General features: G+C 32.7%; 1 protein-coding gene across 1 annotated transcript; it reads right to left on the bottom strand.

Annotated features, from left to right (window-relative positions):
• Positions 1-5,750: 5,750 nt before the first annotated feature.
• On the bottom strand, positions 5,751-11,470 carry LOC21396793 (phosphatidate cytidylyltransferase 1). The gene is made up of 12 exons (XM_024162070.1): positions 11,224-11,470; positions 10,722-10,856; positions 10,186-10,436; positions 9,914-10,065; positions 9,505-9,646; positions 8,723-8,879; positions 7,915-7,962; positions 7,740-7,826; positions 6,906-7,034; positions 6,741-6,797; positions 6,327-6,410; positions 5,751-6,233 (listed from the first exon to the last, which is right to left on the bottom strand). Exons 2-12 carry the CDS (start codon positions 10,791-10,793, stop codon positions 6,144-6,146), a joined length of 1,269 nt encoding a protein of 422 aa, XP_024017838.1. The 5' UTR covers positions 10,794-10,856; positions 11,224-11,470; the 3' UTR covers positions 5,751-6,143.
• Positions 11,471-23,764: the final 12,294 nt, after the last annotated feature.

A 23,764-nucleotide genomic window follows, 5' to 3' on the forward strand; every position in this document is an offset into this window, starting at 1 on the left:
ATGGAGAAACTGAACGCCTCTTCTCCCTATTATTTATAATGTACGGGTGTTCGATGTATAATGGCAATGTTTTTGTGATGTATTTGGGCTTGATTACGAACCTTTTCAATGTATCTGCCCATTTTAACGTCTAGGTTCCACCTTCCTCCAATTGCTTAACTTTTAAAGTGTAGTGTAAGCACTGAGATACACAAGGATTATCACCTAAAAACATGTTTATCGCCTAATTAAAATGAGACCTTTCTTTTTTTTTTTTTTTTTTGGAAAAATTTTTTTTTTTTTTTTAAGTAATAATAACAATTATAGTGATTGTTGTCTAGGGGTTCCACGCAGACAAATTTCCACTAAATCTACTGTTTTTTATAAATTGCTCAGCTTATAGGTCGTGTTTGGAATTGATCATGTTTTTATTTTTTACGTTTTCTGAGAAAAAAAATGAAAACGTTTTTAAAACGGCGTTTGGCGCAATAAAGACAAAAAATGGAAATGAAAACGATTTTTTGGTTTAGTGTAAAATGAGAGAGAAATGAAAAACGACGGCCGTGTTTGGAATTGATCATGTTTTTATTTTTCACGTTTTTTGAGAAAGAAAAAATGAAAACGTTTCCAAAACGGTGTTTGGCACAATAAAGACAAAAAATAGAAATGAAAACGATTTTTTGGTTTAGTTTAAAATGAGAGAGAAATGAAAAATGACTTTTAGTCGTTTTTCATTTTTTGTTTTAAATTTCTCCTCTCTCGAGCAGAGAGAGACAAAGAGAGACGTTAATGAGTTTTTTTACGCTCAAAACAATCTCTTAATAAAACTACCAAACACATTTTCAAAAATGATTTTTTCTGAGATTGAAAACGTTTTCATTTTCATTTTCATACAAAAAATCATTTTGAAACGAGTTCCAAACGCGCCCGACTTTTAGTCGTTTTTCATTTTTTATTTTTTGTTTACGTTTTCTCCTCTCTCGAGCAGAGAGAGAGAGACATTAATGGAGTTTTTATATTGAAAACAATCTCTTGATAAAACTATCAAACGCATTTTTAAAAATAATTTTTATCTGAGATTGAAAACGTTTTCATTTTCATAAAAAAACAAAATCATTTTAAAATAAATTCCAAACAAACCAATAACTTTCATTTATATTCCCAATATATTATTTTTAAGGTTATTATATATACCACTAAAGCATGACAGTTTATTATTCTCTCTATTTTATTTTGTATTACTGTCACGTCAGTAATTATTATAGGTTATTACTAATGACATATATATTTTCTTTATTTTATTTTACATATATAATTATAGTTCATCGTTTTGACATTCCAATTTTTATATATCTTCATCAAGACCATACAATTTGACCCACATATTTATATTCGACGGTCTTGGTTTACTTGGGATGAAAGGGTGGATAAATTATCACGATGAAGTTTTTAGCACGGAACATTATTGGTATTTGTGTCATTGTTTTGAACTGACCCTATCGCCACTACTAGCCAAAAAAAAAAAAAAAAAGAAAAAAAAAATTCTTCCCTTAATTATCGACGGCTCTTATCACACTGTTTCTAAGCTACATTTGGACTTACTTGTGTGCCGCGTCAACGAATCTCTTAACGCCACAAGATCGGTGGGCTCTACCACATCTTATCCACGTGGGCCATAAGCTCACGTGTTGATCGCAAGTGGGAAAGTGTTGCCACGTCATTATCTGTTAATATTTTGTTTTTACTTTTCGGAAGATAAATAATTTGTTACTCTGGATGTGGAGAATAGACGCAGCCGGCGTCTGTTGACAAACAATAGCTACTAGCTAGCAATAGCATGTGCATTGATATGTCCAGGTTCAATGAACCTTTGCAATGTATCCAGGTGCATAGAACCAACCGTATTCTTCTATTCCTCGATGGGTAATGGATAAATCTTGTCGGAAAAGAAAAACAAAAAGATAGTTGATTTGATTGAATATATTTAGCGATAACAAAAACACGCAAGTCTAAAAGATAGTACTTGAAGATAGTTGAAGATATGTAGCCGCCAAATTAGAGAGTGTTGGTTCGTCTCTGAAAAAAGAGAGAGAGAAAATTATCATATGCGTTCGAATGATTGATTGATTCACTTTGACGTGACTTTGTAATTTTATTAGATTGTATGAAAAATAAAAATAAAAATCTAATTGAATTGAATCCGTTTAAGGGTGTTTTTTTTTTTTTTTTTTTTCTGGAACTAAACTTCTACTTGGAAATTCATGAACCCTAGAAGTTGCGAAGGCTGGCTTACTTCTCTCTCTGTCTTTTTACTGGAAACTATTATATATACATATATATATATATATATGTATTTAAAATATAATACATATATATATATATATATATCCTTTTCTTCAAAAGATCATAAGGTTTAAGAATCACAGAGCAAGAGACCCAAATGAAGAAGCCAAGAAGCACCACCGTACTTCTATTGAAAGGATGAATCCCAAGTTCTTGATGAAATTTCAGGTGCGCAAGGAAGCACAATACAAGAAGAAGAACGGGTCAAAGATGGAGGCCTTGGATTAGCAATTTTGTGGTTTTTTTTTTTTATTGTAATTTTTCACTGAAGGTTCATTGTATTTAAACCTAGTGCTGTTTCAGTATCACATTGTTCTTCGTAGCATAATTATTTGAGCTTAGTTCACTTCACAGATTCAAATTTTCAATTCAAGCTGAGATGTGTTATTTTCTGAGAGCTTTTAACTGTAGCGGAAAAAGTTAGACAGTGACTATTTTTTAGAGCTTTTAACTGTACAAATTTAGAACTGAAAACTCAAATCGGTTAAATGAACGAGACATTGATGTTAATCTACTTGGTTTTGTTTCAAGACTAACCATTTCATGTCACGTTTACCAAACTATAAGAGTACGTAATGAGAAACACAATTTGAATAAAGTTGATATGTATTCTTTTTAATAGGAAATTAATAACAAGGGTGGGAAAGATTGTCATTTCATTTATCTCATTTCTTACATAGTACTAGCCTAACTAAATTTTCATTATTAGTTTTGTACATAAACACATTATTAGATGAAAAATGAAATCACTTTTCCTTTTCTCTCTATGCCAAGTAAACAAGTCTTGTGGAAATAACCCGGCCGTATGAGTTTTGTTAACTTACAAAAAGGGGGGGGGAAAGAGAATTTTGAACTTGAATTTTTGTAATATCAAACTTTTTTTAGAGCTTGTTTGCTATCATTTAAGTTTTTTTTTTTCTTTAACAAAATGAGGGTGAAGATTCTATATCAAAATGATGATCCTCTGATAATATTCTCTACCTTTCCTTGATTATGAAAAAAAAAAAAACAATATTACTAAACATTTTTAAAAATTACCAGCAAATTTTCCTATAAAGTATTTTTTTTTTTTAAGAAAAAGTTTCCTGCAATACAAACTATATATTATCCCTTTCAAGAGATTCCTTTCTTTTTTTTTTTAAGGGAGTCTCTACGGGGAGAACCCTTAAAAAACTACCGGTGGAACACTCTGTTTTGACCTGAATTAAGTTTTCAACATGTAGATCTGCACAGGTCTGTATTAAAAATTTACAGCGTGCCGCATAAAATTACTCTATCTGCAGATCTGACCGTTGAAAAAGTAATTTGACAGTCAAAATAAAGTGTTCTAGCGGTGATTTTTTTAGGGTCCCACTGCAAAAAAAAGCTAATATATATAAATAAATAAATATATATTTATATATATATTAAGGGTCAAGCATATGAGACAAATTATGACATGCGGAGAATAGTCACGTTTTTTTTTTGGTACCAACAATATTATAAGACATTTTGTCACGTTGCAAAATGACCTAACTTTGTTTTTGTTCGAAGAATATTCATGTTGAACATATTCCATATACTTTACTGAAAAATGTTTAACATTACTCTCAGTAATTATTTATACCTTTTTCAACCAAGTAGAAATTATCATTAAAAATTGTCTGCATTCACGTACTATAATTTTTTTTGGTAGTATATGTACTAGAGTTTAACATTCCAATTTGTTTTTGGTTTACAACGTTGGATGATTATCTACTGTTGTTATACTTAGAGATCTGAAATCTTAATTTAAAAATTAAAATCATTTGTTTTTTATTTTTTTTTAAATGTGGATTTAAATTATATACTATTAGGATCACATCCATACACGTGGACATCCACATTTTGGTGAAGAACGTCGACTAAAATTAATTGGCTACAAGATCAACTCAAGAGACAACGTCAACTGAAGAAGTATGACAACAGACGAACCGTGGGGACCACCACGGATAAATCATGAAAGAGGGTTTTTTGGAGGTCACAAAGCCCAATCCAGCTAAATATGATATTAAAAGCACAAATCGGACCAACATTGAAGAGGAAACTGTCATGAAGCAAATAGGGAAACAAAGAATAGGAAAGTCAACTAAAGAAAGAGGAAACTATCCATTCTCCAGTCGACAACACATCAGCTCAAGGAAAAAAAGAAACTAGAGATCATCTCCTATAAATAGGGGGTTTTGATTGAATTATACATCTCATTTTGATCACAAATCGCATATTCTGCATCTTTACTCTCTATCTAGATTCTCTCTTTAAATCCCCACCTATCTTCTCTCCATTCAAACCTCTACAGTAGACATAGCCTTCACATTGAAGGTGAACTACTATAAATCCGCGTTTTCATTTATTTTCCCGTAATTTACGTTCTTATTTTAGCGTTTTATCGACTTAAATCAACTCATATCGACTCACCAACATGAACGATACCCAAAAGCAGTCATTGGCCATCTAAATATATTAAATTAATTAGCCTTCACATTGAAAGTGAACCACTATAAATTCGCGTGTTCATTTATTTTCCCGTAATTTACGTGCTTGTTTTAGCGTTTTATCGAATCAAATCAACTCATATCGACTTACCAACGCGATCAATACCCAGAAGCAGTCATTAGCCATGTAAATAGATTTAATTATAGAATCCGATCTCTACATATACTTATAGTGGATTTGAATTCTATACTTATAGTGGAATTAAGTAGAATTAGTGCTAACTTTACCCGTAACCACAAATCTTTTGTTCTTAATACTAGAAGATGTATTAAAAAATTGGAAGTAATCATATCCTTTTAGGACTGGAACCTGACCTGCTTTTGGGCTAGATTCATGGTCACCCTTTGCTTATTTTGCCCCCTCGAGGAACAGACACAAATTACAAAACAATCCAATTGTCTAATAAAGATACCAATCGTGTCTCGCCGTCCATTTCTTACTTACATTCATTAAAGTCTATTTCTTCTTCTCTTTTTTTTTTTTTTGTTATACAATCCTTTAGTCTGCTTACTTCCCTTTTCCTTGAAATATTTTTTAATTTTGAACCATTATGACGTGATTTTAACTGGACATAATAACGTTTGGAAACATACACTAACAATAACAAGTAAACTTTCTTTTGAAAATAAACTTCTAATTTTTAAAAAACTTTAAAATGACAATGTTCTAATTATAACATTGAACATTCAACAAGTCATTTAATAACTACCAAATGTTAAAAATTTTCATATGCTATGCTTGGTATCAAAATTAGCACCAACTACAACAATATACAAAATTTAACAGAGTAATATTGCATTAAAGAAGAATTTTATACCTAAATAGACGTTGCATAAGAAATGCTCTACCAAAACCATTGACGGTGTCGTTACCTTATTTTAGCAAAGCTTCCTAGAATTCCCAATAACGAAATATGCACCATAGATGGTGATATAATCAAATATGCAGAAAGAGACAAGCAAGTCACATCCCCAAAAAGAGAAAAAGTCGACAAATTATTATTTTATTTTGAGATTACATCCCCAACAAGATCGAAGAATAAAGAAAACGTCCTTTCTCTGAATCTGTGGTGGAAAAACTCACACATTTTTCCATCTGGAGTCAGTCATATACTGTAAATAGAAAAAGCAACCAAAGCAAAAACTATACACGGCGAGCACGCATAGAAACGCGTCCACCTAAATAATCAAGCAGGATTGCAATCACTTGAATAATCAAAACCCGTCACAATATACAACTTACAATGACATTTTCTACTATCTGTCGAGACGTTCATCTAGAGAGCGCAATCACCATCCACGCGGAGCTTACGACTGTCCTAGCAACCTCTCCTGCAAGATGTCTCTAAGCTTCACGTACAGAGCTTGTTGCTCTTCGAAACTGAGGTTCACCAATATCTGGAAATACAGAAGAGGAAAATTGGCATTCATCTTTATTTATGGGCGAGTGTGTGAAGATGAATCATTGCGACAACTAACTAAAGGAAATACCTGGTCCCAGATCACCTCAACCGAGACGCTTTGAGGCACAACGAATGACTGATGATAAATGTATGCAAATACGGCCATCACCATCTACAGAAAAAGAAACATTAGTTACAGGAGTATCCATAATTGGCCACCGCCACAAAATCTAATTACTTTACCCAAGTGATGGATTGCAAAGAAACCCCATTCAAGCACGTGTCATTCAAATAAGACAAGTGGTGTGAAGAATACATTTTGCAAACAAAAATCAGCCACATAGTGATATTTTAGGTGAATAAAATATGCACTAAACCGCATCGAATTCGTGATTGAGATTTAAAAAAAGAAAATTGATAATAAAAAAGCTACAGTTTGGAAGATTTTTATTAACAAGTTTATAGAAAAAGGTTGTCAGGCTCAAACTTATGAAAAGCTTACCTGACAATCCATTCTGTCTGTAATTCCACCATGCCCAGGAATACTATCACCAAAATCCTGTGGCAAAGAAGGCACAAATAAAATAAGTATTATTACTGTTCACATCTTTGAGGCTCATAGCTACTAATTGCGACAATTATCATTAGAATAGTCTCGAGAGTAAACCTTGACTTTGAAAGCTCTTTTGAAACCACTAGCAAAGAAGCCTCCAAAAGGTGCTATGATCGATGCAAATAAGCCAAGGCATAGGGCATGCCATTGAACTGGTAATACAGAGATTTCTTTCCAAGGAAACTGTATGTGAAGAAATAGTTATAAGCACAAAAGGATGACATATAATGATTCAAGATTGAAATTTCACGCAAAAGAATGCTTTAGACCTAAAACAAACATTAAAAAGGTAAAGAAAAACAAAAACTACAAGTTCAAGACAAAAAGCTGACTTAGGTTTAAGGACTGAAAACAAAAGGCTTATCAATGCCACCAACGGATATCACCATAGTTTAAGATGCCTCGTCATCTACAAATTGATGCTTCTATAATGTTCATCCACCAAAACGCCAAAACCAACAGAAGCATTCTTGGCTTAGTAGATGGTAATATTCCATCTTCTTGTAGTAAAAAGAATAAATCAATTTTACCAAAGGTCCTAGTTGGATTCAAATAACTAGATGGTATAAGCTTAATACTCCTATAAAAGTCTTAACTTTTAATTCAATAAAGAATTCATATTTTCCTCAGAAGGCTTAAAAATTTTAGATGAGCAACAAAATATCATCTTTTTTCATGACACCGCCAGAATTTCAAGAGACAGGAGACCAAATATAATACGTATCTTTATGAGATCAGGAAATTGTAAACATTCTTGTTCAATCAGCTAAAAAATTTATTATCTCAGACTAGCCGAAATTCGAATCTTTAACCTCAAGCAGAGACCATACAAGCATGAATAAAAAATAGACAACAAGAGCAGGTTCAAAAGAATGTGATTATGCTCACCCATTGAGGAACCCATCCAGGTAAGATAAAAGTGTATGGCTTAAACAATGGACCAGGATCACATTGAAGCCAACCAGTAGATAAATCCTGCAAATTTTGCTACCTAAGTTTCAATAAAATGAACGAGTATGTTTTCCCAACCATCAACGATTGAATTTTATTAACATAAAGTTACCTTTCTCGGACATGTCAGCCACTGATAACGGCCCATGACATTTGCTAACTGCAAAAAAGATTAGACACTTTAGAGAACACCATTGCAAATAAAACCAAACGTATAGACATTTGCTGAAAGGATTAATCCTATCAGAGAGTTAAATTAATGCGTAACATAAGGTTAACCATAAAATACAATTGAAAGTAATGTAGTGTTCGGTGAACAAAATTAAGGTAACATCTTTATTTTGAAACCTATTATAAAAAGGGTGCAACCTAATCACTTGGGTCCAAGAAGTTACGGCGTTATGCGTTAGCAAAACTGAACCTGTTATATGTTTTAAAAAGATAACTACTTCAAACCAATTCCGCCTCCTAAGTAGCTAGTTGTAACCACTACTGTCAGTAAACTGAATAAAGAATAACAAAATGCAAGATCAACTGTAAAGCAATTATGATGGAAAAACAGATAACTAAACTGTACGAGCAAGACACCAAAAAAAAAAAGGGAGATGTGACTATCAAAGTGAAGAAAGAATGCTACTTCATAACATTAAGCGTGGCTGGACTAAACAGGGAAAAGACAGATAATGCAATATGATATGATCATACAGCGCTAGTGACAATTAGAGAACACAAATACTTACATTAAACCACATTACCATCACGAACTATATTGTGGATCTATGGTGAAAGGGGCCACAGCCACTGGTATGTGACTGATTGGAAAACTAAGTTCAAGTTTGTAATAAAGTTGTCCCTAAATCTACTGAGGAACATGCGCTAGAAAACAAAGTTTATTTAGCACAAGAGAAAAGCATAATTACCAAAAATGCAGAGACGATAGTTGTAATGGACGCTCCAATGAATCCCTCCCAAGTTTTCTTTGGAGATAATTTGATTAATGGAGTTCTTCCAAAAAAGAACCCAAAGAAATATGCAGCAATATCATTGATAGCAATAAGCGTTGCTGGAAGAAGAAACCTGAATCCAGTGTAACCAGAAAATGAAATATAACGTGAATACAAATACGTTGACTACCAAGACACACTAACCCAGGGGAATAGCAGTCTTGATGAAATAAATGCACTAATGCAGTACTTCATGACGGAAAATACTATGTACCATAAATGAGTACCAAATGCAATATCAGGTCCTAGATACGAATTCATATCTATTACTATTGTTCACCCAATAAAAAATAGCCTTCTGAAAATATTACATAAGATAGTTCATCCTTTACTAGATTCCAGAGTAGATGAAACTTAATCAGTTCAACCATTTTGTAATTTCTTCCTCCAACTTGCTATCTCAATTCCATTGATTCAACAATTGGATTCAACAATTGGATCTTTGGAGTTATCGTATTATTAGTTGTTCACCCAGTAAAATTATATCCTTATGAAGATATTACATAGGAGAATTTATAGTTTATTCCATCATAAGTAGACAAAAGCCATAATCAGTTCCACCACCAAGTAATTACTTCCTTCAACTTGATACCTCATAAAGAAAAAGAAAATGAAGGCCTAAAAGACAGAGAGATGGGGTAAACAAATGTTATGGGAAGATCCTACACAGAATTGTCTCCCTGAGTAAGTTGTGTTACCAGAAAATTCCTTCAAAAATGTTGGCAACTGTGAAAGAGGATTGCGTAAACACGACAATCAGAATCATATGTGTCCATGCATACTGGCCAAATTGATATTTGTACATCTTCTTCTTTAATGTAAGGATGAACCACACAAAACCTGAGTGATTTTACAAAAACAAAAAAATATATATAAGCAGCTGCACGAGATTAAGAAGTTCCAAGGGTAAAAACTAACCCTAAAGCAGTGAACAAGCAAGAGAAGATTCTAATATAAGAAACATTATAACATGCTAACAAAAAAGAGGCAAGCGAATCAAATGCTAAGTGCCAAATTAAAGCATGCCTTCATAATAAGATTCCTGCTACCAAAACTCACAATTGCCGCACTATAAAAGGACAAAAAAAGATCAAATGTATGACCAACCTGAGATATAAAGGGAATAACAAATAACCATTTGATACTTGATAAGGCTGCTAACAAGCTGGTAAAGAAACTTGTCTGGAGTTACAGTACTGACAAGTCGTTGACTGAGAATGCGACCATATACAAATAGCATTGCAGTGAAGAAAAAGTGCCTGTACACAGAATTCAAGATGAAAAATGAATTATAAAACTCATAAATTAGAGTCTGAACAGTTTGACTTCTTCCATAAGGAAATCACACTATCACCATAATGAGAAATTAGTATTCTGACCAATTTAACAGCCTGAATCCTGGGAGATGCCTATCTTCATGAGCTTTCCTTAGAAGATTGAACAACTCTTTCGCCATATAGATTTGGATAACAACCACCATAGCAGTAATACAAAGATGGCCCAAATAAATAATTAATGCAAAGCCCCCAATCATCCAAATGGAAGAGTATGCACGAATCCACATCGACCTGTACTTGTTGCGGTCGTCAACAAGTAAGTTTCCATTTGCTTTACTAACATCTGGAACAACCTGAGAAGCCAATAGGACATTAAACACAAATAAATTCCAGCTTTTAATTACTAATATGTCGAAATTAAGTTTCATTTTGTACCCATATCTCAGAACAAGTCTACATCCATGATTAGACAGAACCATTATCAGTTTTCCACTATTAGTTGAAAATTCAGCTTCAGTTTGTACCCATATCTCAGGACTAGTACGTATATTCATTATTAGATAGAACTGTCACGAGTTATAAATTTTCTAAATTTGAAGAAAACGACATAAAGCCAATATTTTAACTATCTAACTAACCTCATTTGAACGTCTACGATGCCGAACCCGAGCAGTTGGAGTTGATGGGGTGCTAGTATTATCTTTTTGCATGACTCTTTAAATTTTCTTTTCACTCATACGAATACGAATACATATAATGCAGAAATGTACCACCTGAGACATGAAATTACATTAATGCAATAAAAAAACAAATACATAAGATTGTTTCAAGAAAACTGAAGAGTTAAATCAGCTAACTGTACTAATTTTCTCGTTAAAGCATCAAACATGTAGTTACAACTATTTCTCTTCCTAGGTTTTTTCGAAATCAATTCACATTGATGTTCCGATTCAAGGCTTCGAATTCTCATTTGAAACAAATAGAACAAGGACGAAAATGAAACAAACTGCGTATCATAACAAAACGAGAAATTCGAACCTAAACAACATTCGAACCATATATTTAAGACAGAAAATGATGATTCTAACAAAAATCGAAAGAGCGAAACGAAATAGACGAAATCAGAAAAAAGCTCATTACATTCAAATCTGAGAGAAAGTCGGAGCGAGAAAGAAGCAGAGAGATGGAGAGAGACAGAGAGCAGCAAGTTCTTCTTCTTCTTTGTTCTGGTTTTGTTTATGTTTAGAGTGAGAGTGAGAGATGTAGAGAGAGAAAGAGGTTCGAAAACCCGAAGAGAGCAAAAGGAGGCGAATATGAATTTCGCACAGAGAGGGATTTGAGAAAAAGCGAAGCAACAAATTTTGTGCAAAACCGAAAGATCGAAAAGAGAAACACTTTCCTTCAAAAAAAAAAAAAGAAATACTTTATTATTTCAAATATCTTGTTATTTAAATACTCGATTTATTTGTATTTATTTATTCTCTTTTTTTATAATTATTTATTTATTCTCTTTAGATTAAATACTCGCTACATTTATTTCTTTCCATATTTTTTTTTAGAATATCTATTATTTATTTAAAGTTTGTTTATGTTTTAAGATAGAGGAACGGTAAAAAATATGTTAATATGAAAAGTTTAAGAAAGTATATAGGTCAATTTTTAGTTATAGAAATTAATAAGTTATAACTTATTAAATTATGGTTGATAACCAGATAAGTTATGGATAAACTTGTCAAGTTATGGTTCATAGCCAGACAAGTTATGAACAAAAACTGTGAATTATGGACAATAACTTATCAAGTTATGATTCATAACTAGATAAATAATAGATAAAAAATCTATTTATCAACTTATATAAATTATTGACTTATTAATTTTAATTTATATCAAATCTCAATCTATTTTCTTCTTTCTCTCTTTTAAGATATTATTATCGTTCTGGAGGCCCATGTTTCTTGATTCCTCCAGCATTGCAGATAGATACAAAGGTGCCAAAGATACGTCGGCCGTTAGATTTATATAATTTTGATCTTCAAGTTACACGTGGAAGATCTGAGTATTACAAGTGGACATTCTCGTCTCTCTGATTGGTTATGTCCCTTTCTTTGTTTTAATTAAATTGGTTAAGCGGTAAGCACCCCCACCTTGAGATATAAAGTACGTTTAGAATAGAAATTTGTGTTATTTTTTTTCATAAAAAATACATATAAAATAAAAATAATTTTAAATTTATGAACTAAACGTCTCTTGTACACTTCAAAAAAATAATATAATTTTCTTAAAAGACTAAAAAAGAAAAGCAGCCTTTGACATTAAAAAGAGATGTCAAATCAGGAGGGGATTTCATAAAGTTTTCTTTATCATTTTGAACCCCCTTAGCATTGGCAAAATAAAAAAATAACCCCTAATGATTCAAAAATATCATTAACTTTCTTCGATTTATGAGATTTTACGTTTTTGTACATATATTTTAGTGTTATTCAGAAAGTTTAGCTATACTATTTGATAATTGTTTCTAGGTTCTTATCAAGAGGGAAATTGGTTCGGGTGGCCCATATTTCACCCAACCCAAAATTAATGATCGAATTTTTTGAATTTTAAATGGGTCATTTTCCTTCAAATTCCAAAAAAATAATAATTATTATTATTATTGTTTCTCAGTCAATAGGTGATTTTAACTAATAAAATGATCGATATATAAAATTGGGCTGCTGTTTGGCCACCCAACACAAAAATATTTAACCACTGTTTTGTTATTTTAGGTATATGGCCGATCAGTATTTTTACCATTTTCTGATTTTCCAACTTAACCCTCTTTTCATTCTTCTTTTTCTGATTTTCCAACTTAACCCTCTCTCTTCTTCTTCTTCTTCTTCTTCTTCTTCTTCTTAAAAAGAAAGGAACAAATAAAAAGAAAGATGCCTCCTTGGAAATCTAAGTCAGATGCCTCCTTGGAAATCTAAGGCCTTGTTCCGCTTGTTCCGCAGGGTGATTTTTGAGTTAAAAACTCAAAAAAAATATAACTCGAGTTATAACTTTATTCGAGTTCATATTCTTTTAAGTTTAAACTTGAGTTTGAACTCGAGTTTGGAACTAAAATTTGAGTTCAAGTTTCCCCTTTAACTCGAGTTCAGAAACTCGAACTCAAATTAATGAACAGTATTTTTTCTATTCTTAAAAATGCTATAACTTTTTCGTTTTAATTCTGATTGAGATGATTTTTTTTCTATGCGTTGACAACGAAAAGACGAATAAAACTAGACCCATATACCCTATTAAAATTTTTAATTAGCATTGAGTTTTTATTAAAATACTATCTAAAAACAAATTCAAGTTTTAACTTACTCAAACACAAACTCAAAAAAGATTTTTATCTCAAACCATAACTCAAATGTACACAACTAAACACAAACTCAAGTTACAACTTCAACTCAAGTTATAACTCAAACTCAACTTAAAAGCTACACTCAAATTACCTAACTCAAAAACATTAAAAGAACGAGCCCTAAGTTGTCTTCTTCTTCTTCTTCTTAAAAAGAAAGGAACAAATAAAAAGAAATATGCCTCCTTGGAAATCTAAGTGATGAGAGATAGAGAACAAATAAAAAGAAAGGCTCCATATAATATATGCCTTCATGTTTTATCTTTGTTTCTTACCAGTGATGAGAGATAGAGAACAAATAAAAAGAAAGGCCCCTTGGAAATCTATCTAATATTTACAAATTCCATTATAAGCACATAAATTTTGGAAAATTTGCCTTCCACACGAAACTTATTGTGATGGAATATAATCCGAACAATTAATTTCCATATAATATATGCTCGTACAATTTGTCAAGTAAAGTGACGTACATGAAGGTGAAGACGAAGCTGCTTGGTGCCCTTTCTATTAGAATCACAAAGGTTGCAATCTCTTTTGGTGCTTTTCCACTGTTTCACTTTTGGAGCCCTTCAGATTCTCAACTATAATTTTATCACATCACGTCTACACAAAAATTAAAATTTGATATCCATGTAAGAACTTACGTAGGAACTTTCATAGAATTATGACAAATATAAGCTAATAAGCAATGTGTGTGTATATGTATGTATACACGGCGGCGGAGGCAAGTGCACAGAAGTTATGTATAAATTTTTTTTTAATATAATTTTTATTTGTATTTTTTTTATTTTTCTACCGCACAAGCTGAATTAAAAATCCCTTATTTATTTTTTCTCTTTCTACTCTGCTCTTCTTCTCATCTTCTCCCAACAAGCAATGTTTGCTTGAGGACTAGAGGACTGCTGCTGGCCAATCACGCCCACTACTATTCAAGTTTGTCTTCTCTTCCTTTATTTATTTTGTGCTTTGTGCCCACTTTTCTCTCTTTTTTTATTTTTTTTAAGATCCGTGAACATTTGAGGTTTTATCTGTAGCTCAAAAAAGCTTTATAGATAATGTGTCTTTTATTTTTTACTATGTTTACAGTACAAACTTTGTAGATTCGTACTTATTGTAAAATATGCTTTATGCCCCCACTGAAATTTTATCTTAACTCCGCCACTGTGTATACATATATTTGCTATTGGAATCTATGCTTTTTTAAATTTGGCAAAATCTATTCTAAAATCTAAGCTGATCATACAGAGATAAGCTGATATGTGCCTATGGCCTTATTTACCAAACAAAATGATTTTTTGGGACAGATTTATCAGCTGCAATCAATATTCTTCTTTCCTTCTAAGATAGCTTGTTCGCTGGGAAAAAACAAGGGACAAAAATAGCCTTAGAATTATTAGCATTAAGTAGTCGTTGGTCCTTACATGTGCTCACCATGCTTTCAAGTGTTCTACAACAAAAGCCGCTTGTGCTAAGTATAAGTTAACAAGAAGATTCCATTTCATTTTTTTTAAGGTTAACAAGAATATATATATATATATATATCTTATTGCATCTTATCTTATTTTATCGAGTTTCTTTCATCATGCTTTCAACTCCTTAAAAAAGTAATAAGACAACATTTATGCTTCGTTTGGAACCTAGTTTTTCGAGAAATTAATAGCAGATGATCATGTGACAATGGATAGTTGTAAATCATGTTAAGTTGTGAAACTTAATTATCGCCTTACATAAAGGATTTTGCGGATTGATCTTATAAAAAGGGAGCACAATTTTATTAAAAAATTAAAGAGATTAGAGAAAACTCGGAGTTGTGAGCCATGCAATTTTCTCTTGTAAACTTCTTATTTACCATAGTGAATTAGTGCAGCAACTAAAAAAGGGGTTGTGATGCCCAGATTTTTCACTTACTAGTTGGCCAATGCATTACATGATTTTACATTTATATGCATATGAGTTATATGTTTGATGTGTCATCAAGATGCATGAATAGGTAAATAATGTGCATTAAGTATTAAGTTGTGTATGTTGTATTCATTATTGACAGGTTTCTTCGACGGTGGATCCGGTAAGTGGGAAGGTTTAGGCCTCATTCATTTCACCGATTCGAGTTTTCAGTTTTAGGTTTCTACAGTAAAAAGCTCTCAGAAAATATCACATCAACTTTTTCTGCTACAGTAAAAAGCTCTCAGAAAGTGTCACATCTCAGCTCGAATTGAAAACTCGAATCCGCGAAGTGAACGAGGCCTTAGTATACGTTTTGTCGGATAAATAGATGTAAATATGACAAGAGACCCTTTATAATGAGTATGTAAGTGGATGAGATTGATTAAATTACGAGGAGTTGACGTACGTTTCACATGAGTCATAGAGTTTGAATGTTCTAAAAACCCTATTTTAACATGAAATTCGGTATGAACTCATACGGCTAATTTGGTAAGCAAATTAATAGCTTACAACCTAGCTTACATTTGAAACCTGCTGTAAGTGTTTCACACCTTATAAAGCAGGTTTATACTAAAAATTAAGTCACTTGGCCTGATTTGGTGGAAGTACTTCACGGTGAAGTACTTTAGGTACTAGTTTTGTTGTTTAATGACTTATTAAGCAACCAGGTCAAGTTATCAGCACCAAATTTGCTAGTTCGACTCTCCCCAGCAGTTAAGCACCATTTTCAACTGGAGAACTCAGAAATCAAGCAAATTTCTAGGTGGTTTAGCCATTTTTAGTTACCAATTAGCAAGGAAACTCAAACTGGGCTAAGGTAAGCCACTGTTTAAGTATTCAGTACTGTTCAGTTCTGTTCAGGGGGTTTTCCTTTGAATTCGACTGTGATATTTGAACCACATGGTCTCTTATATGTCAGAAGGATCTTCATAAAAGGGCATAAGCAAATTCAAAGGGAAAGTAGTGGTTTTGGGTTCGTTTGTAGAAGCTGTCCAGAAACAGGTTTATTTCTAAACCAGTTCAGGTTTGTACTTAGTTACCTAGGTTAGGAAGCTTCTTTTGATCTGATTTTTTTAGGGTAAGCTCATTTATATGTTAACCAAATGCCACTAAAACAGTTTTGTTAAATTCAATTTGGTTTGGGAGTTATAAGCTAGACACTGAGCCTGGTTCAGTTTATGGTATTGGATGAATTTGTGGTTGCAAGATGTTTTGTGAATTTTGGTGAATTTAAATTTGTTTAAGTTTCAAAACAGGTGTTTTATGCTTAAGGGAGTGTTAAAATGAAGGAAAAGCTCTATCAAAATTTGACTTATTTTGGATAAAAAATGAGAGAGTTAGGCCATGTTTTAGTGCTGCCCGTGCACCAAGCCACACCATGCACACGCCTGGGCCCAATGGGCGCACGCTGCAGGCCACACGGGCACGCCTGTGCGCGCGCAGGCAAGCCAGGGGCGCCCAGCCAGGCACGCCCTTGGGGCTACTTGGCCAGGCCACGGCCTGACTAGGCCAAATGGCCTAGTCAAGGGTTTTCATGGCCCCAGAGTTCTTTTTGGTGTCGTTTCTTGCGTCTGAGTCCTGTAAACTCTTTTTTTATGATTGTCACTTAAAATAATTATTTAAAATATTATTTTAATTATTTAAATATTTAAAAAAATTAGTAAAAATTAAGAAAATTAGTTCCTTAATACATAATGTTAATCATTGTTGGTTGGGTGATAATATTAGATAAAATACTCAATGTTTTCAGACGAGTGGAACACTGGAATCCCTGAGAGGATACCAAAGAGCCTCAATATTAGTTCTAAGGCTCGAGGTAAGTAGATTATCACCTGTGTCACTATAAAATTCATGCATATACTATGTGATTCAAAGTTGTAATATGTGAGTATACGAGACGTGTGTTATTGATGTTAGCATAACCATGCATGCATGACATGATGTAAAGATATCTACCATTGAACATAAAATGAAAAGAGTGAATATTAAAGAGAAAAGAGAGTTAAATAATGGTTTTGTAGTCTTTGATGGGTTTTGTGCCTCCAAGGAGACTGGCGGACCTCTTGCGGCGTTGGAAGCTTCTCTGATGATCACGGGGAAGGATTTGTGTTTATTATGATTAGCCCCACATGACGTCATTTTATAATATAATTTGTGATCACTAGGTTGAAGGACCTTTGTCTCAATAAAGACTTGCGGTGTGGGAAGCTTCCTCGATGATCACGAGGAATAATTGATTTTAAATGTGAAAAATGTGTTTTGCCCCACACAACGGCATTCGATGTAATATATGTTGTGGCCACAAGGTCTGATGAGGTATCTGGGATACCACCCCGTCTAAGTAATTGCACGCATAAGATAAAAAAAATGAATGAAAAGTTAAAATGTATGATGTTAATGAGTCATGAGCTCATGCATATTCTCATTGTTGCTATATCATGTTTTATTCTACTTACTGGGCTTTAGCTCACTTATTTTTATGGTGATACAGATGACGGTACATCCCAGCATTAGTTGTAGACTAGATGGTTGGTTGGTGCAATCCTGAGGACCAAGACAAATGTATATGGAATAACTTACCTGTATTTTAGAGGACCTCGTTGTACTTAGGGATTGTGTGAGCCCGTGGGGGTATACATAGTATAAGGCTGAGCCTATTTTTGATAGATGTATTATATTGTATATGTTTGACCAGCATGTTGGAGTATATTACATATATTTTGATTATCTTTACTTGTCAGGAAGTTTTAAAAGTTTAAATTTACCCGTATTTTCATACTTAATACGTGTAACATGTTAGGTTAAGTTTAAGTGAAGGTTAAGAAGTAACACTACTTAATATGACTAATTTGATCATTTAGAGCCATATTAGGGGGGTGTTACAGGGGTTGAACTCCCAATGAAGTAAACCTCTATAAATTTTGTGTATTCGCTTTTACTTGATTTTCTTTTTTCACAATTTTGTTACTCTTGGTAATGTTGAATTAGGAAGTCTAATTCTTAACAAAATCAAACACTAAAAAAACTGTATACGTTCCATCTTGGAGTGATATATAAAGGTGACAGTATATGCAGTACCTCAAGATACTTCATAGGAACTTGCAAACTGCCATGCCCCTAATTAGGTCACGGAATCCTAATTCTAAACCATTACATTACAAAATCCAAAAGGTCACTACTTCCAAAGAATGAAGGGAGATTTTTTAAAAATTCTGGATCTTCTATTCTACGAAGAAATTTCTGTCTACTATACGACAACAAGGATTCTGAACTGGCCTCTTAGAAAACAAGATATCACATATAGCTAGATACCTCTCCATCCCTTAGTTCAATGATTAATGCGGATACCATAGTTGTCTTAAGTACCCAACTAGCTTATTTTTAGTCGTTAATTTGCTTTAATTACCATAAACAGCATTGATTTTATCACCCATATTTGTCATACCAGGAATCCGACTTCAAATATCGGCAAATGTTTTGGCTATAGTTAGATGGGAGATAAGCCAAGAGAAGCACTATTGTTTCATGCAAAAGATATATAATAATATGTTTAGTCTTTGCTGATTACAACTATAAAGTTTAATATGATCAAGAATGGCAAATTCACGAGTTCTAGTATACAGATATTGTACACGACAAATTAAAAAAAAAATAGAAATAAAAATTATAGAATGGTAATAACTAAGAATCTCATTGTGCTCAAGGCTATATCCTTCTTCTAGGCATCTCCGTCTCAAAAGATCTTTATATATATAATTCCCACAGAAATTTAGAGTAATTCAACGCCACATAGGCTTTATGCTCTGCATGAATGGGAGCTAATCTATGCAGTTTCAGGAACCCAAGTACTAGTTCTGATCATGATCATAATCATCTAGAGCCAAATGATTCATCATTTGGCCATGTTGATGGTAATAAGAACTCAACTCAATCATGTCCAGTGATCTTGGACTTGATCAGACGGCCTGCAGGATGCCTGCAGAAGACATATCACGATGATCAGAGGGCTAAAAAGAGAAGTACTACTGATGCATTAACGCTGCATCCAACAGCTGATCATCACCGGAAGAAGATCAGGTCGGAAAAGACTCTGGAGGATTGGATATTGAATTCCCCTGCAGGTGCGAGGCCAGATTTCCACAGTGGAGGTGAATTGTATGTGTTCAGACATTCCTTAAGAAAGGTGCACCCCTCGGCGTCTGCGTGTTCTAGGCCGTTCGATTATCGGAGTTTGGCGTCTAAAGCAAGAGACAGCTTCTCTCTTGAGCCGCCGGTGAAGAGTACTAGTACTGATCATCAACTTGATCAAGAAAATGGGGCTTCTATTAATTCTATGAGCAGAAGCAGAAATGGGAAGTTGACTAAGCGGGTAAGCTTTAAGGAAGAACCAGATATTTTCATCATTTACTCTCCGGAGGAAGCATTCAGTACTGATCACCAAGACTCTGTGTCTGTGTATTAATGTATGCGCCGTCTTCTTTTTTTTTTAGTTTAAAGAAATCAAATGTGTATGCGTATCAATTCCTGTCGTTTGAGTTCACGTCTATTTGTGTTTATTTAGTATATATGCTTGAAAAATAGTATATATTTGGGAAATTGAGATTCATATCTGTCTGGTTTAGACAAAATGATAACAGTAATCTCTTGTAGATTCACCCATAATAAAGAAAACGAATGAAGGATCACTCTCGGTGATGTTATTTAATGCAATTGGAAGACTTCATGCATGTAATTACCTTAAAAAAAAAAAAAAAAAAACATGGTGCGCGTATATGTATGATGATAAAAAGTGTGTGGTATGTTAGTTTACCAATTCATCCTAAAAGTTTAAGCTGTTAGGAGGTGGGCCAATAATAATTTTATACTTTAACACTCCCTCTCACGTGTGGGCTGAACAATGGGCAATCGTGTGAGTAAATTAATTAGAAAGTCCAACACGTGAATATTTAAACCCAAGATATATTAAAGACCCAACACATGATAATTTTTAAATGGGGATAAATAGTGCAATTATGGGGGTTTGAACTCAAGACCTCCCGCTCTGATACCATGTTAGTTTACCAATCCATCCCAAAAAGTTAAGTTGTTAGGAGGTGGGTCAACAATAATTTTATACTTTAACAGTGTGTGGTAGAATATCTTTATCATGGCGCATGTTTCTCAATCTCATCAAAATCATTTCAAAATGAAAAAAATAAATGTAAAATTAATATAATTTGAAACGATTTAACGGTTTAAAGTAGAATTCTATGGGTATAATTTTTTTTCATATAATATTCTATAATTCTTACCTAAAATTTACGTCACCGTTTATTCATGCTGATTTGATTTAATAAAATACCACCTTTTTCCTCCAAAATTAAAAAAAAAATGCATATATACATGTCACACGTAGAAAGAGAATAAAAAGAAAAACGATTTACTCTCCAATTCATGGGGAATTACTTGCTAAATCAAAAATACAATTTTAATGGCCAAGAGGTAAATATACAACACTTCATTTTCTTCACTATATGATTGTAATTACTCCTTATAAATTAGTGCACTCTCTTGTGTGTTAGTTCTACCCGGTTTCATATGTTTAGAAAAAAAAAAAACAAAAAAGTTGAAAAGTTGGGCCTATTCGCCTTCTAGGTAACAGGAAACAACGTGCTAGTTTATCTTCAGATTGCACTCCCACTTTTTACGTTTCGGTTGGAAAAATAATAGACGACTGACCACCAATTCAAATTCGTATGTAGCTGGGTTTCGTTAATTTCATCGATTTGAGTTTTTAAGTTTAAATTCTTACAGTAAAAAATTCTTTAAAAATATCACATTTAATTTTTTTTATTATAGTAAAAAACTCTTAAAAAATATCACATCTCAACTCAAATTAAAAATTTAAATTCATAAAATGAACGAGATCTTAGTAATATCAAGTTTTAGAAAAGTAAAATAATTGTATATATCTAATTGAGAAATACAGAAATGAATTGTAAAGGAGGAGGAAGTTGCATAATTCAAACTAGTGCGAGAACAAAAGCAAAGCCATCACTTCTATAAAAAAAAAAATATCTTATGTGACACGTGCATTATAAATCTATAATTTATGTACTCACCTAAAATGAATGATAATGTAACAGAAGATTGTAACGTGGCCTTGGAATTAAAGGCAACAGCCAAAGTACAAAGGTGCAGGCATGTTATTTGCAGAGGCCGACAAGTGCGCTCTCACATCCTTAACGATAACGAGTGTAGAATGTCACATCAAGAAGATATTTTTAGACCTCGTTAATTTCACCGATTCGAGTTTTTAATTTTAAATTTTTACAGTAAAAAATTCTTAAAAAATATCACATTTAATTTTTTCTACTACAATAAAAAACTCTTAGAAAATATTACATCTCAGCTCGAATTGAAAACTCAAATCTACAAAATAAATAAGGCCTTAATCTCTTAAAAAATTACGTGTGTCACCGGTGAACACTCGAGGAGTACTCAGTTATTGAGGGTTTCGGGACGTTTGGTTGGGGAATTCAAACCATGTGATTCGAATTATTTTCGATTTACGTGAATTTTTTGTGAGAAAAAATACTGTAGCGAACCACGAATCATGATTCGAATCAGGAAACGAATCCCTCTACCAAACATAACCTCAGAATTATATCTTTGACATTACTCTCATCACACATAATCAATCTCGGTAACAACTATTTGAGTATAAGATAATAATGATTAGTCTATAAATAAAAAAAGATGAGATTTTTACGTAATTAAAAATTGAAGAGAGAAACTCATATTTTCAGTTTGATCGCTAAAGTAACCAAAGACAACAAATAACCGTCCGTTATGAATTATAGATTAAAATGGTACAATACTCCATATAGCTAATTTGGGAGAACCTTTTATTAAGATTAAATTTTTAAAAAAAAGTATTTAATATATAAACTATCAGTTCTTAACCAAGTTTCTTCAACTTTTGGCCCGTTTGGTAAATTATTTGCGTTTTTGTTTTATTTTGATAAAAATTTGCTTTTTGGTTTTCATTCACTCATTTTTCTTAAGAGTCTAGTTATACATACACGTGGAAATTGAGTAGTTAAAATATAACATGATAATTAGAGGGTATTTCCGTTAATTCGAACGATAAGCACGCGCGAGCTCAAAGGATCCAACTATCTAACAAGTTCGTGGATAGAGATTTTTTATTATTTTTTTTGAAATGACCACTAACAAACAGTCTAACAGTCTTGGGAGCTACAAATCTCAAATATTTAATAACACCCAAGAAACACACCTAAAAAAAAAAAAAAAAAGTGGAGAGAGAAAAAGAAAGGTAAGTAAGATTTAACCTAACAGTCCCCTTGAAAAGATAGAGGAGAATTATATAAAAATTATGGCCGACAATATGGGTCACGACACGACGACACGACTCAAAAACGACACGAATTTTACGGGTTAGGGTTGAGAAAAAAGAGGTTCGGATTAAAATTGGGTTGACCTGAAATTGACACGAAAAACACGGGTCAATTTCGGATTAGACCCGCCTAACCCGAACACGACACGAAACTCGTAAAAAATTAAAAAATACATATATTTTTCATTTGATTTTTTAAATTTTATTTTGAACTTATGATATCACTATAGTTATATTTAAAATCTTATACTATTATTTGCTTAATTTTAATGGATGTTATTGTATTTTAGTGTGTTATGAATTTTAAGTTATTTTTAATATGTAAAAAACTAAATAAAAGTATACAATTTTCGTGTCAATTTCAGGTTCACGGGTCAATTTCGTGTCACGGGTCATTTTCGGATCGTGTCGTGTCAACTCGTAAAGTGGTCGTGTCGTATTCGTGTTGCGATTTTTAAAAAATTTCGTGTCACGGGTCGTGTTCGGGTTGACTGTAAATTTAAAAAGAAACGATCAAAACACGACACGAATACGACACGCGACACGAATTACCACCCCTAATAAAAATGCTCAATCGGTAAAGTTTTCTTTTGAACCGTCATATTTATCCAAGATTTTATTAATTTTATAAACCTTTTCATTTCAATATAATTTTGATCGAATTTTATGAAATTAGAATCCGTTTAATTCGCTGATTCAAGTTTTTAATTTAAATTGATATGTGATTTTATGTGAGAATTTTTTATTATAATAAAAAAATTAAATGTAATTATTTTTAAGTATTTTTTACTGTAATAAAATTTGAATCGATAAAATTAACGAGAAGAGGAGCTACGATCCAGCCAACAAACAAATTCGTATACAGTGATTTTTTGGGTGGGTCCAACAGTTTTTGGGAGCTTTAAAAATGTTTAATAATAGCACGAATTACCCAAGAAAAAAGGACGCTAAGTAAA

This window comes from Morus notabilis, unplaced genomic scaffold (assembly GCF_000414095.1).
Source record: "Morus notabilis unplaced genomic scaffold, ASM41409v2 Scaffold802, whole genome shotgun sequence".
NCBI lineage: Eukaryota > Viridiplantae > Streptophyta > Magnoliopsida > Rosales > Moraceae > Morus > Morus notabilis.

Bases quoted from the DNA above. Each gene is read 5' to 3' on its own strand.
- LOC21396793 (XM_024162070.1), bottom strand. From the start codon at position 10,793: ATGCAAAAAGATAATACTAGCACCCCATCAACTCCAACTGCTCGGGTT. The intron at 7,963-8,722 runs GTAATTATGCTT...TCTTTTTTGCAG, and splicing joins CTATCGTCTCTGCATTTTTG to TTAGCAAATGTCATGGGCCG. The intron at 6,234-6,326 runs GTATTTCCTTTA...CTGTATTTCCAG, and splicing joins TTGAGGTGATCTGGGACCAG to ATATTGGTGAACCTCAGTTT.